At 42.2% G+C, this 13924-nt stretch overlaps 2 protein-coding genes across 4 annotated transcripts in view; both read right to left on the bottom strand.

Annotated features, from left to right (window-relative positions):
• Positions 1–177: 177 nt before the first annotated feature.
• Positions 178–2950, bottom strand: spink4 (serine peptidase inhibitor, Kazal type 4). Its single transcript, XM_053419331.1, has 4 exons — positions 2784–2950; positions 2340–2371; positions 1386–1498; positions 178–363 (listed from the first exon to the last, which is right to left on the bottom strand). The coding sequence occupies exons 1-4, from the start codon at positions 2833–2835 to the stop codon at positions 318–320; spliced, it is 243 nt and encodes an 80-aa protein (XP_053275306.1). The 5' UTR covers positions 2836–2950; the 3' UTR covers positions 178–317.
• Positions 2951–3162: 212 nt separating this feature from the next.
• The window catches only part of LOC128437258 (phospholipid-transporting ATPase ABCA1), a 36956-nt gene continuing 26194 nt past the window's right edge, over positions 3163–13924 (bottom strand). For all 3 annotated transcript variants that reach the window (XM_053419328.1, XM_053419329.1, XM_053419330.1), the window contains exons 22-49: positions 13693–13830; positions 13330–13556; positions 13168–13240; positions 12845–13047; positions 12639–12690; positions 12415–12519; positions 12138–12286; positions 11890–12014; positions 11609–11707; positions 11272–11461; positions 11046–11140; positions 10909–10941; positions 10694–10799; positions 10261–10335; positions 9595–9764; positions 9302–9479; positions 9050–9165; positions 8812–8956; positions 8553–8676; positions 8308–8437; positions 7971–8154; positions 7716–7822; positions 7270–7411; positions 7020–7154; positions 6794–6897; positions 6533–6625; positions 5924–6167; positions 3163–5828 (exon numbers count right to left, since the gene is read on the bottom strand). In XM_053419328.1, the coding sequence (XP_053275303.1) occupies positions 5685–5828; positions 5924–6167; positions 6533–6625; positions 6794–6897; positions 7020–7154; positions 7270–7411; positions 7716–7822; positions 7971–8154; positions 8308–8437; positions 8553–8676; positions 8812–8956; positions 9050–9165; positions 9302–9479; positions 9595–9764; positions 10261–10335; positions 10694–10799; positions 10909–10941; positions 11046–11140; positions 11272–11461; positions 11609–11707; positions 11890–12014; positions 12138–12286; positions 12415–12519; positions 12639–12690; positions 12845–13047; positions 13168–13240; positions 13330–13556; positions 13693–13830 (3686 nt within the window). In that variant the 3' untranslated portion in view covers positions 3163–5684. The remainder of the gene's footprint in view (positions 5829–5923; positions 6168–6532; positions 6626–6793; positions 6898–7019; positions 7155–7269; positions 7412–7715; positions 7823–7970; positions 8155–8307; positions 8438–8552; positions 8677–8811; positions 8957–9049; positions 9166–9301; positions 9480–9594; positions 9765–10260; positions 10336–10693; positions 10800–10908; positions 10942–11045; positions 11141–11271; positions 11462–11608; positions 11708–11889; positions 12015–12137; positions 12287–12414; positions 12520–12638; positions 12691–12844; positions 13048–13167; positions 13241–13329; positions 13557–13692; positions 13831–13924) is intronic.

The raw sequence follows: 13924 nt of genomic DNA, 5'->3' as shown, positions 1-13924 counted from the left end.
GTATTTGCTCATCACTCCCATCATTCCTGTGTAATCATATGGGGGAGTGATTAAGTTGGAGCCTAGACGCCAAACACTAAATCTGTTGTAATAAATATATTACATGATCAAACGTGAGTTGTCTGACAGAAATGAAGTGATTTATGATGAAGAAAAAATATAGACATCACAAGAAGAGACTGCTGAATCATATTTTATTGCCCATGGCAATTAGAGGATAATCTTTAGGACAGTTTGGATCCAGTTATGTCAAAGATCCACATTGGACACAGGATCAGATCCTGGTGAGTCCCTGGTGAAGCCCCCTCCGGTGCAGATCAGCAGTTCTCCTCCTTAACGATCAAAATTTCCATCCTGGTTGTTCTGCAAAGAGAATCGTAACATGACTTCACTGGGATTCATTTTGTTTTATGCGTTCACTTTAGTCCTGAATGAAATCTCAACATCAACTTAACTGACTGGCACAAACTGTACCGACATTCATGGTTCCCAGAGGATTTATCCCTATGAGTTTGATGTTGTGGTTTGTGATTAAATACCTGCAAAACCAATGACCTCGGACTCAGTTGAACTTTGTGTTTAGGGCTAATCATTGATCATAACTTGATTGATTTAATACCTTTCACAATACAAAGTGCTTCCCAAACCCGGACCAATGAAGAAAACAAAACATCAAAGACAATAAGTGACATAAAACAATGGTCAAATAAAAGGGTATAACATCACATATATAGGTAATGAGCTAAAATCAATTCAAGTTGGTAAAAGTGAGTTTTGAGAGATGATTTAAAATCAGACAGTAATGTTTTAAGTCAAAGCTAAACTATGAGCATGATACTGTGCTAAACTAACCCACTGATGTTTTTATCATTGTGCTACGTTCATGTTAGCACTTAGCATAAACAGCTGGGAACTAACAGTACTTTCACAGGGCTAGTAGCATTGACTCCTGGATACTCTTTAGTAAAAGGACACTGTTACTAGGTAAAGTAACATGAAATCATGAGACAAAGACTGAGACATTTTTTGATTTGAAAAAGATATTTGAGAAAAAGATCTGAAAACACAAAATCCACAAAGATCTTCTAAATTCGATTGCTTTAGTAAAAAAAAAGGCACGTGTGAATATTATTCGGTCACCAGAGTTGTGACTGTTGTCTCTGAATAAACATTAATGACCTTTAGCTCCTCCCCCATGAACAGAATCATGAAAAACAGGCTACATTGGAAATCTTCCAGCGATGTGTTGTGGTCATGGTTGACCTTCGTGTCTATAAATGAATTCACCGCCAGATGGCGACTGGAGCATTTTCCCCCCCTCCATAGAGAGCAGATGGGTGTTGTGGAAATGGCATGGGAGAGAAGCAGCTGTGGGTTGTACTCACTGTCTCTGGACACACAGGGTACACTCGTTTGCATAAGTGATTCCATCGCTGCCACACACAGGAGCGAGGTTCAGAGGGCACGCCATGATCTCCGTCGTGCTAGGACACGAAGGCTGCCAGAAAATAAACCATTATGACGTGACAACAACAACAATAACAACAACTGAATAACAGCAATAAAACATTCGCATATATCTGTCAGATATGAGGTTTAGGTTTTTAAAGGCTAAAATTCTCCCAACATTACATAAGCAATAAAGATGTTTTTTTTGTATATTTGTCTTGGACACACACACACACACACACACATACACACACACACACACACACACACACACACACACACACACACAAAACACACACACACACACACACACACACACACATACATTTGCAAAGCTATCCTGGATAAGACATTGTATTGACTTCCATACATTGCGGACAGCCCAACGCAAAACCTAATCCCTAACTTTAACCTAACCTTCAAATGAAAGGTCCACTCAAACCAGCTTCTTGGATCTGAAGGAGGAGGATAACAGCAGACATTTAGGCTAAATGAATGTCAGGCTTATTGGCACTGGGATCACACCAGTGTTTTTCCGTTTTTTCTATGAATTGGTCACCAGTTACTTGAATTGTATTGGATTTGGCTGAAACGCTGTTTACCCCTGAAACTCCGGAGGAGTTTTTTGGACTCAAATAATTCACCCACCCCTACAACATCAAAGTGGTGAGTGGATAATTCGTGAATTAATTTTTTTTTTAACTATCCCTTTAACCTTGACCATGACCAATTCATGCCTAACCCTGAACTTAACCTAACCACAGTTCACATCTTACCACTAACCTTAACCAGGTTCAAAGGTTCTGACAAGGTCAGTGTTTACAATGGTAAAGGTCATAAAACATTAACAAAAATGATAAGACACATAAATACATAAATATGCTCGTCACCTTTCTCACAAGTCCTGACGTCTCCTCTGCATCTGTTAAAAAAGGCACATGATTTCTATTCATATATTAAGTCCAGATCAGTATGTAAATAACTGACAAATATCATGACAACATATGTGTAGACATGAATGAAAAGTAACTAATTTCATGTAAACATCATACGCTACCTGTGATATATTTTATTATGGTACCTAATATTGATATTTCTGATCCATTAATGTTAATACACAACTAATATAGAAACAACTAGAGTATGAGTGCATACTTGAAAAAAACTTGAAAATGTTTGCCTGAACCCAGCGTTAATACTCTTTATAGATGCAGTGAGGTTTAACTCTATGGTCTCTGAACAGAACAAACTCAAAGTTTGTCTATAGACTTACATTTTAATCTATAACCTTTCAAACTAGACGGCAAAAACACCTCAAATGTAGTTTTTGTTACCTGCAGCCAAACAAACAAGCAGGAGTCCCAGGAAAACAGCTCTTCCAGTCATGTTAGTGGATGAATAACTCAGGAGGGACAGGAACCTTTGAATGTGTCAGTGTTCTCACTGGCAATAAAACTGTGTTTGTGTGCGTATGTGTGTGTGCACACTCGTGTGGGAACGCAGCAGGTGAAGCTAGTCACACAATCACATGCACAATCTAGAAACTCACAGTCATCAGCACACATTAACACCCACACCCCCCAAACATACAGTAAACATATCTTTTGTTCAGTCAGTAGCTACAAACTTCCATTTGAAAGGCCCATGGTGGCGTTTTGTATCTCACTCAGGGTACACAGGTGAAAGATAAAATAATCAGATGAGGAGTCGTCGTTCAAAATGTATGAATTTTTATTTATTTATTAAAGAGTAACTATGCACAATGAGTAACAGACTCAAACTGTCGCTTAATACTTAAAAATGTAAACAAATGATAATATTGAGCACAAGAGAAAAATCACCACCGTAGCACTGTTCTGTTTTCCTCTTCTTATCTCACCACTGTCTGCCATTCGCTCGTTTCCCCTCGAACACATGAAATTTCTCATATTCTTCAAGTTTTTTACAACTCCTTTAATACAGTGGTGTGGCTGCCATGTGTCTTATCTGTTTTCCAGTGCAGAGATCTGTTTTTCTAATGTCTGACTTCCAAAATCCCCAACCTCTGCGTGTTTGCAACTTACGGGCAAACGACAGAGTACCCAGAGGGGTTTGGTCTGTTGAGGCGCAGACTGTCAGGATTGGTGCAGGGTTAAACCTAACAATAGATAACAGAAAAACACCCATCCAAGATTTTTGATACGACACAGAGCACCCGTAATGATAATCTGTCATCATTTAATACCCTGGATTTTGTTTGTTTTGGACTTTAAAGCATCGCAAGCACAACTCTAACTGACGTGGTCCCTGTTTATGTGAAGTCCGACTTATTCACTTGCTCTGGATACAAGAAATGCTCCTTAGTTTCTGACAGCTTATCAAAGTGAACGGACAGAGATCAGAATTTGGCAACACCACTAGAAGATAGATGGCTCTAATGCAGACTGAATGAGAGAGAGAGAGAGAGAGAGCACGTGTATCGTTACATTTTGTTTGAGTTGCTGGAAATGAAACGAGGAGGATTTCTGTCAGTCGAGCCGATGGAAAAGACCTGAAATAAAAGAAAACTTCAAAACACAGCTGCCTCCTCGAGATTATGCTGGTTGATCACAGATACATATTCAGCTCCGTTTGGCACACAGACGTTTTGTTCACTCCACTGGTAACACTTTTTTTTTGTTGATTTGACATCAAACTACTGTTAATGTACACGATATCCACATTGGCGCCAGTTCAGGTCTAAAAACCCCCCATCGCACAGGTTACTGGAACAGATTCCACCTTTAGATCACGTTCGAGCACAGAAGCTGTAAAACCATCTCCTCCATGCTTGGGGGGGGGGGGGGGGGCGGGGCTACAGGATCATTTGCAGGAACGTTTCTTTATACAACAGAATTTGGGTTGAATCTCCACGTGTATATAATCCCACAACACTGAAACAGTCCTCTGCAGTCCTATACACATTGATCTGACGGCATGCTTTTCGGCACACACACACACACTAAAGTGCTGGCAGTCAAGGTGTGCGGCCCGGAGGAAAGCATGCAATATATATTTCCATCGAACTTTCATCGATCCAGTCCCAACGTTAACTTCATCTTTCTCGTGTCCCTTCTCATCGGTCTGCGGATCCGTTTTAAAGAAAGCAGAGGGCGAGTAAAACAACAAGCCGGCATAACTGACTGCACGTCTCATACGGACACAGAGCAAACACAGGATTTTTTGTTGTTTTCTTTTTGACAATAACGGACACCATTTGAAAAAAACTAAAACCGTCAAGTTTCATTCATCAACTCCACAAAAACAAAATCTCCTTCGTGTGCTTTGGATGCATGTTGCCATCTGTCCTCTACATTCCTCGGCAACCTTAAAAACATTGTTGTTTCAATGGAGTGCTCGGATTCCTCTCCCCACCATGGTACAGTATAGGCACTGTGCTGGACAATGTCAAGGACACCAAGAACAAAAAGACAACTTGGGCGTTGATCTTGATATTAGAGTTAAAATTAGTAAAAATCATCTTGCGTGATAGTTTGTTTCTGACTGAAATCAACTGGATTGTATTTTTCTTTGACCATCGCTCACATTATAAAACTTGAGATTGTGAGAGTTTTGACCCTGAATAAAAAAAGTAGTCAGTCAGTCTGTCTTTAAGCAGTTGGCAGTGAAGGATCCAAACCTGTTTCTGTTTGTTCGTTGCTGCCGTGATTTCACATACACAGTCCCACTGACTACTGCTAACTATTCTAGAAACGTAGAGAAAATATAGAGATGTCTGGTCCTGTCGTCCCCGACGCATTGTCCGTTGAGTGAGTTGCAGGGGTACAGGCTTTCCAGTCTGACGCAGCATAATAAACGTGCTGCTGCTTCAAGTGTTCTAAGTGTTCTTTTTTTCTTTCTTTCTTTCTCTCCATCCGTCTAGTGAAGGAGAAGCACCAGTCTCCAGCCCCCACAGGAATATCTCCTCATCTTAAATATATTTATATACGTCTTGCATTGATTTGCATTGAGTTTTCATAGCTTCAGTGTCTGTCGCGATACCTGCAGGTCTCTGCCTTTTCAAAAGGCTGTGCGCTGAAATGCAGGTCCACTGAGAAATGATAACAATTAAAAAAAGACTACAAAATAGAAATAAAAAATAAAAAATGAAAGCAGTTCATCTCCCCCCTAAGGTTAGTGGTCCATATCTTCTGGGATCGGGGGGGGGGGAGGGAGGTTGAAGCAGAGCAACAACCCGCTGACGGTTTGATGTTGAATCAGACGCAGCTCTCCCGAGTCTTGCTGTTTTTGAGAAAGGAGTTTAGCTGGGGAAAGTCCACTACCACAGCGTCCCGCTTGCTCAGATGCATGTCTTTCAAATGGTCCTCGTCACTTTGGTCCTTGGCGAAATTTACAAACACCTGTAGAAAAGTAAGGAGACGAAAAGGAAATGAGTCTGTGTTGGAATCAAAGATGAAACCTAGTCATAGTCAGAGCTTTGGGCGTGTGTGCTTACTTGGTCTAGAGTGGTCTGAGAGACTGAGTAGTCCTCTATGCTGAGCGCCTCCTTGTTCTGGGAGAGCAGAGAGAAAATGCGGGCGAGGGAAGTGAGGGACGAGGGCAGCTGGTACTGCAGCATGTTGCGGTGCTTCTCCTTCAACGTGCTGCCTGGGAGCTCGTGCTCTATGAACCCCATCACCGGCCGAAGGTCTGGGTCCGGCCCGGCCACCCGCAGGATGATGGTGTAGCCATCACCAAATCTGAGGGAGAAGAAAAGAAGGATGAAGAGTTAGAGAAGAAGACTTGACTCTTTCTCCAATTTCTCATGATATTTCCTCTGCCTAGAAATGTGTTTTCATCTGAATTTTTTCTTCTGCAATCTTGTTAGTGAACAGGATTGCATGAAAACGACTGGATGGATTACCATGAAACTTAGTGGAATGATGCATTATGGGTCAGAGAAGGACCCACATTTTTTTAGGTGCAGATCAGTGGCGCGGATCCCAGATTTCCTTTTCACATTTTTAACATTGTGTTTTTTAAATATTTTGTTGAGTTATCGTTCTACTTTGCGATGTATTTGTATTGCAGGTCTATTTGAAATTGCTCTGGTGAGGGTTCCTACCTGTTCTTGAGGTGCTGTACGCTGCCCAGACAGCGGAACCTGCCGTTGACCATGATGGCCATCCTGGTGCAGAGGGCCTCACACTCCTCCATGCTGTAAACAAGAACACACCAAGATTAGGATAATCATATATAAATTAAAGGGGGGGAATAATCAAGGAATAATCTCTTGGATGCAGTATTAGGAAAATACTGCATGGTGTATGGAAATACACATTTGCATTGTGGATTTAACGGATGTAGTTCAGATCACTGGTCTAACCTGTGAGAGGTGAGGACTACAGATCGTCCCTCCTTGATGATGCTCAGGATGGCGTTCCACAAGGCCCGACGCGCCTTAGGGTCCATGCCTGTAGTTGGTTCATCCTGTGACAAGGAAACAACAGATTCTCAGCGGCTGCCACAACACAGCGATCAACACACAATGTCTCACAGGAACCTGCAGCCGCGCTTTGTGTAAAATAGTTTAGATTTATTTCCCCACTCACCAGAAACACGACAGGCGGTCCTCCTATGAGAGCGATGGCAGTCGACAGTTTCCTCATGTTTCCTCCACTGTAGCTTCCTGCTGACTTGTCCACATATTTCACCAGACCCAGCTTCCGGATGCCCCACTCTGCCACCTAGTGGATGGGATGAATTTTTCAGTTTCACACATTTATACATACATATTTTTTAACACAGACTGTTTAACTCATATGATGTAGGATTGTCTATGTATTTGTGTTTGCTGCTGACCTCGCAGACTTCCTTCTCAGGCACTCCTCTCAGGATGGCGTAAAACTCCAGATGCTCTCTGCCAGTCAACAGGTCGTTGATAGCGTCAAACTGGGGACAATAGCCCATGTTCTGATGCACTTCATCGATCTCTTTGGTTACACTGGAACGAAATAAAGAGGAGGATTATTAAGTGTTATAGAAAGCAAAAGTATGCTGAGAAGTACTGTTGTTTTTTGGTAGAAAGTCTGCTTATTTAAACAATCTTATTCAAGCCGTTTTCTGAACAGGGTTTGGATGGAGTTGTTTTGTTCAGTCTTGATTCAGCAACTATTTCAAATATCGTTAATGCTGAAAAAATCTTCCATACTAAAGAGGCTGCATAGGAGAATATTGAATGCATCTTGTAATAGTCTAAAACTGATGATTGGATGTGTTGGTTATTCTGTGGTATGATGTGTTCTTACCTTTTGCCAGCCAGGTACGCCTCTCCACCGGTCACTAGAGAATCTCCTGTCAGCATTTTAAAGGTGCTGGTTTTTCCTGCTCCATTCACCCCCAGCAAACCGAAGCACTGCAGGAAAGGATACAAACAGTTTACCTCAAGTAAAGTGACCATTATTTTCTAATTCAGTCTTAAAAATCCATTTAAACCCATATTAAAGCTTTCCCTTGTGTTAAACAGGTACAACAGGTGTTTAGACACTCCCTTTGTTTCATACCTCTCCAGGGGGGATGCCGACACACAGCCGGTCCACTGCTGGCTTCTGTTTCCGCTTGTAAATCTTGGTAAGCTGCCTGAGCTCCAGGATGTCGGTCTGTCCTCCTCCACCCAGGATCCTCTGTCTCTCTCTGGCCACGTCCTCATCTTCTTCTCCAATAGGCTTCAGGTGACTGGTGGAAGACCTGGACAAGCACAAGAGTGGAAACAGAGGAGGAGTTGCATTATAAATCAGATTTACTGGAGGTGTTACATTTAAATCCCTCTCACAGAGAAGAGTTTTTAATGCTAACATTTTAAACCTGCCTGAACACCCATAGTAGGCGAGTTTCACCCACCTGGCCTTAATGCAGAAGCGATACTGAATGAGGACGGTGATGATGAAGAAGATGAGGCCCTCCAGGGCCATCGCAAACAGATTCTTTCCAACCATGTCCCAAGCCAGAGGTGAACGGAACCGGTTTTCACCTGAAACAGTACAGACAATTCCGTTGTTTTAGAAACATGTTGTCAAAACCAGAAAGAGTAAAACAAAAATCCTCAAGCAGACATGGCTGTGTTAACAGAAGTGTGCTGTACTTACCAAACCTCTCCAAAGCATCAGACATTGCCTGATTCTTCACCATGTCAATCAGTCCTCTGCCCAGACAGAAGTGTGGGAAGATGAGGAACACGTTCTTCAAGATGTCGTTGATGCCACCGACCTCCTGAAACGTCAATATTTACAGTTAATATTTAATCAACATGGGTAGAATCATTTATCTTACAAATATCTTTTCTTCTAGACATTTTTTTTCAATCATCAGTTAATAACTTGTCTGTTCCATAGCGACATTACTTACATTGCTGCCGAACAGCTCCAGCACAAATGTGGAGACACTGCCATTGATTCCTATCAGTATGTTGACGCTGGTCAGAACCACGTAGGCCGTGCTCGGAATCTTAAAGAAAAATGAGGCTGGGTACATCAGAGGGGTGATCGACCACCTGAGAGGAAACACACAGATCATTGTTAGATGAGAAGCACAAAGAAACTGAGAAAATTATAAAATGAAGAGAGTGAATTTGAGTCAAACTAACCCGTAGAGCAGCAGCAGCAGAGCCAGCACAGGCAGATTAGTGGAGGAGACGTAGGCGTCTTGTTGGAAACACACAAAGATAATGATAACCAATGTAGCTGGGACGATGTAGTTGCACTGCAAGAGAGGAGGAAAAACAGGCGTCAGGGCTTAGAAAAGAGCAGCAGGTTCCAACTTATTAAGACTTTTCTCTTTTAATTTGTCTGATAGTGTGGAGAAGAGCCAGTGGAAACAACTGAATTCATTTTCTTACCATATCCCAGACAAAGTTGGCCAGCCAGTAGAGGAGAGGCTGCACTCCACTGATGAACTGCAAGTGCTTTGCCTTGTTCACTCTCTCCTGAATGAGGAAAACCACAAAACTGGCCGGGACGAAGGACATGGCAAAGATCACGCAGATGGACACCAACACGTCCACTGACGTTGTCATCCTGAGAGAGAGAGAGAAGAGAGAAGAGAGCGAAAGAAGGAAATGAGTATAAGATGATATTTCTCCAAAATATAATAGGTACAAATTAAAATGCAGCTCAAAATCCTGATACTCACAGTGCGACCTGTGAGAGCTGCTCCTTGGTGAGGTTGAGTGGGTGATTGTGGGCGGTGATACCAAACTTTGTGGGGTCTTTGCCGGCTGGCAGATTTGCTCGCAGGATGCCGTTGTTCATCACGTTGAGGAAGGAGCCGATGCTGTGCCAGCCCTTGTTGTTAAACCAGATCTGGAGAAAAGAGAAGCAAAGTGTCATTTCAGTCCCAGTAACTAAAAAAGACCTCTGGAGGTACATTGCTAGCTTTCTAATCAGAGTGCCATAAGTGAGAAGTGGAAGATTTTTATGATTTTCTTTATTAAATCCTATAACCTTTTTCCATATTCACAGGCATATTGCACATGTGCTTAAGCTGTGACCAAGGCATTCTTTTTATGTGTCCGAATTAATGATTAAAGGACAACTTCTGAAAAAAAAGAAGAAACTGTATTTGGAAGTTTTGTGTGGGACTGTGGTGCTGCAGCTGTGCTAGTGTTTAATCTGCAACAACGTGGAAATCAATTATTATGCAATCAATTTACACAATACGACAATCACTGTGTGCATATTGTGTCTAACAGAGCCATGTTGAAGAATTTTGACTGGGAAGCTCGTCAGTAGCAAACAGGGACAAGTGCTGTTGTATAATCTCTTTGAGTGCATGTGTCATGTGCATGTCTGTACTAACCTTGACATTATTCTTGCTGTCCAATCCTTGGACAAAACTGGAAAGACTGTGAAAGAAACGATCAGCTGCTGCTCCCTGGGGGACGGGTGAGGAAGAGAAAGAAGGAGAGAGGTAGAGAGGGAGAGAGGTAGAGAGGGAGAGAGGGAGAGAGGGAGAGAGGGAGAGAGGGAGCTCTTTAGTCTTTAGTCTGATTTTCCCAGGGGATTATTAAAGTATGCATCTATCTATCTATCTATATATCTATCTTCAAACCTACAATAACAACGTCTATTACATCAAAAATGTTTAAAAACATAAATTTTGAAATAATAATGTCTCATCATGACTAACAGTCGTAAAATAAAAATGTTATTAGCCAGTTTTAATTCAGTAACATGCTGCTGTGGACCAGTTCATCGTGCATGTAAAGTGATCAAATCATGAACTGTCTTACCCTCTCCAGGCGGAAGCGTCTCCTCAGATGAGCGATTGCTTCGTCGAGATCGTCGCTGTTGGACAGAAGCTGAGATCCGGGGGCACCCAGCGAGAATCCTCCATATCTGTGGAGAGCAGGATCGTTTTAACATCAGTGGGGGACCCAGACAGCACAACAGCTACTCCAGTTCAATATTATTGATATATCGAGACCAATCATCTCTGATAATGTACCTGAACTCGTTGACCCCAATCTTGTTCTTCAGGCTGGAAAAAAAGAAGAAGATATTCAGCATCAACAATTCCTTTTGTGAGAATTAACACATATTTAGGTTTGTCACACACACACACACACGAGAGATGAGTGTTACCTCTTTCCAATAATCTGAGCGTAGGTTTTAACCAGATAGTCTGAGACGTTCCTGCCAGTCAAGTTCTGAAGTGTGTCTTTGTCACTGATCTTCATCTGGAAACACAAACAGTTCAAAACAAAGATTAACATTTGTTAGTTTTTCAGTGTGTGTTTTATTGCTTCTCTATTTTGATTATTTAATAACCATTCTATTTTTGACTTTCTTAATGTTTGGTGTCACTAACATGTGGTGGTGGAAGTCCGCCAGCACCAGCCGGACACTCGGGCAGCATTCTCTTGCGGCCGTCGCAGCTGCACTCGCACATTGGAGACGGATTCTCCATGGTCCAGTTGCCGTTTTCAAACATGTCCATCAAACCTTGAGCGACTTGTGGGATCGACCACTCATCCTCTAATGGAGTGCACGAGTTATTCCTGGAGCACGGAGAGAGATAAGTTAATAATACTCACCAAATCACCATTATTCAGTACTAATATTATTTACTATGTTGAGATCTACAATAGTATCTATATATTTCAATTTTTTCTATTTCACAGTAAGATAAAAAGAGATAAACTCACAGTAGGGGTTCTCCTTCCATGCAGCGTGTTCCAAATCCAGGTTTTCCCATCAGAGCTCCAAGTAGTTTGTTGGTGTGGGCATTCTCAGGCATGTCATTACTATAAACACACACAGATGATGCTATCAATCTAATATCATTTTAAAAGGTGCAATCATAGAAGATTTGATTGAGGGGGAGTAGGTGGTTTGACAGAAAACTGGTTGGCCATTTTATTTTGATGATATCATATTTAAATGGATGAATGGGAGGAGGAAAACGTGATCAAATGTAATATCTCACCTGATGAAGGTAAACTGTTCTCCGTACATGCTGGGATCCAGAGCCAGACTGGGGTACTTTCCAAAGGGAGGAACGATCAGGCTGAACACCAGAGCGATACACACAAACACCGCAGGCAGAACAATCTGAAAAATAACCAAATTTCCTAAATTTATTACATATTACAACAATAAACTGAACAGACAGAGTCCTCGTGTGGTTTACTGTGTACGTGACTAAAAGTTAGTAAGAAAAAAGCATCAGCATACCTGAGCAAAGAATCCTTTTCTGGAGCGTTTAGCATAGAGGTATCGTTTCCAGAGCAGCGCAACAAACTGCTGCCTCTTCAGACTCCAGCCTTTCACCTGGTACGAACCCTTACCATCTGTTCCACTGAGCCAGTCGGTCTCACGGGACTCTGGAAAGAGACACCGCAACACACATGAGCACACTCATCGTGTCGCATTGCTAATAATATAACTGCAATTGCAAAAGTGCTGCTATCATTGCACTGCATACTGGGTGGTGCAGGTCTAACTGGGTCACCTTCAGAGTCGTTGAATTCAAAGTCGTCCTCGGTGAAGGGCTTCAGGCAGCTCTGGTGGTCTCCGAAGGCGTGATGGCGACGAGTCCTTGTTGGTACGACTCCATCTGCATTCACAGGAGAGTAAACACATTCATTTCATTCTCCTAAAATATGTCTTAAACTATTTTTTAAAGAAATATGTGTAAATCTAACTATTTTAAGTGGAAAATGTTAATAATCTCACCTGAAAGCTCCACAGCGTCCACTCCACTGTCCTCAGCCACTTTCAAGAAAATCTGAGTTGGAAAACATTGAGTTTAAACAATGGCTAAACTCAAAGCAGATGTTTTACGAACTGCAGATGCTTAAAACCACAAAATGAAATGTAATACAACAGATACATTTTATTTACAACCATCTGTGGAAGAAAAAGACAAAGGGGCAAGTCACCTCTTCCAGGCTTGTGTCAGATATTCCATAGCTGGATATTCCCAGGTCGGTCAGTCGGTCGTCAAGCTCATGGAAGAGCTCCACAAAGGCTCCGTCTTTAGCGGACTGGTAGGGCAACACATATGTGAGTTCATGACCGAGATCCTCCACCAGGCGAGCCTCCGAGACGTGCTTGAATATCAGGTTAGAGATGAGGGATACATCTGTAGGAAAGATCGAGAGTTTGGTGAGAGGGAATAAAAAACTGTATTTGTTGCAAAGATAATCTTGAATGAAAAAAAACTGTCCGACTCTGAGGCAGCGAATTTAGTGTCAGTTCTTACCAATGGTGGTGGTTTCACTCTCCGGTTCGCTGCCCAAACCAGCATCAGAGCTGCTCTCTGATACGTTGTCCTCCTGAACAAAGGACAAAGAGGTTTCACAGGTAAGAACATCAGGCGGAAATATACATCAGATTTAATTTTTTATAATAAATTGATGCTTACCTTCTCTGTTTTCTTGTAGCAGACGGTGCTGGCAGAATTCCTGCAGGACTGAAGGGCCAGGTCGTAGTCTCTCTTGACCAGGGTCAGGTAGTAGCCTGTCCCCAGCTGAGTCTTCAGGAAAAGTGAGGAGCCCACGCAGCACAGCTTTCCATGGGAGATGATGGCGATGCGGTCGCCCAGGATGTCGGCCTCATCCATGTGATGAGTGGACAGGATGATGGTGCGGCCTAACATCGGGAAAACACACATTGAACTTCATTGGATGGAATGTGCTGCTTCTGAGGAGAATTTGGCTTAATGATTTATAGAACTACAAAATTAACGACATCAAGTATGGAAAAGAATGACAGTAGTTTCATTTACCGGGTCTGTATTTAAGCAGCAGGTCCCATATGCCCCTACGTGCATAAGGATCGACCCCAGCAGTCGGTTCATCCAGGATCACAACCTTCGAGCCTCCAACAAAAGCCAGGGCCACTGACAGCTTCCTCTGCATCCCACCTACAAAGACAACAGGAAGAAAATGTTAAGGGTGACATCTTTCTTGCTTCGTATATCTAAAACAATTTCATGTAATTTGAACATTTTCAATAGT

Source organism: Pleuronectes platessa, chromosome 3, assembly GCF_947347685.1.
Source record: "Pleuronectes platessa chromosome 3, fPlePla1.1, whole genome shotgun sequence".
Lineage (NCBI taxonomy): Eukaryota > Metazoa > Chordata > Actinopteri > Pleuronectiformes > Pleuronectidae > Pleuronectes > Pleuronectes platessa.
This window is presented reverse-complemented; position numbering and strand designations above follow the sequence as displayed.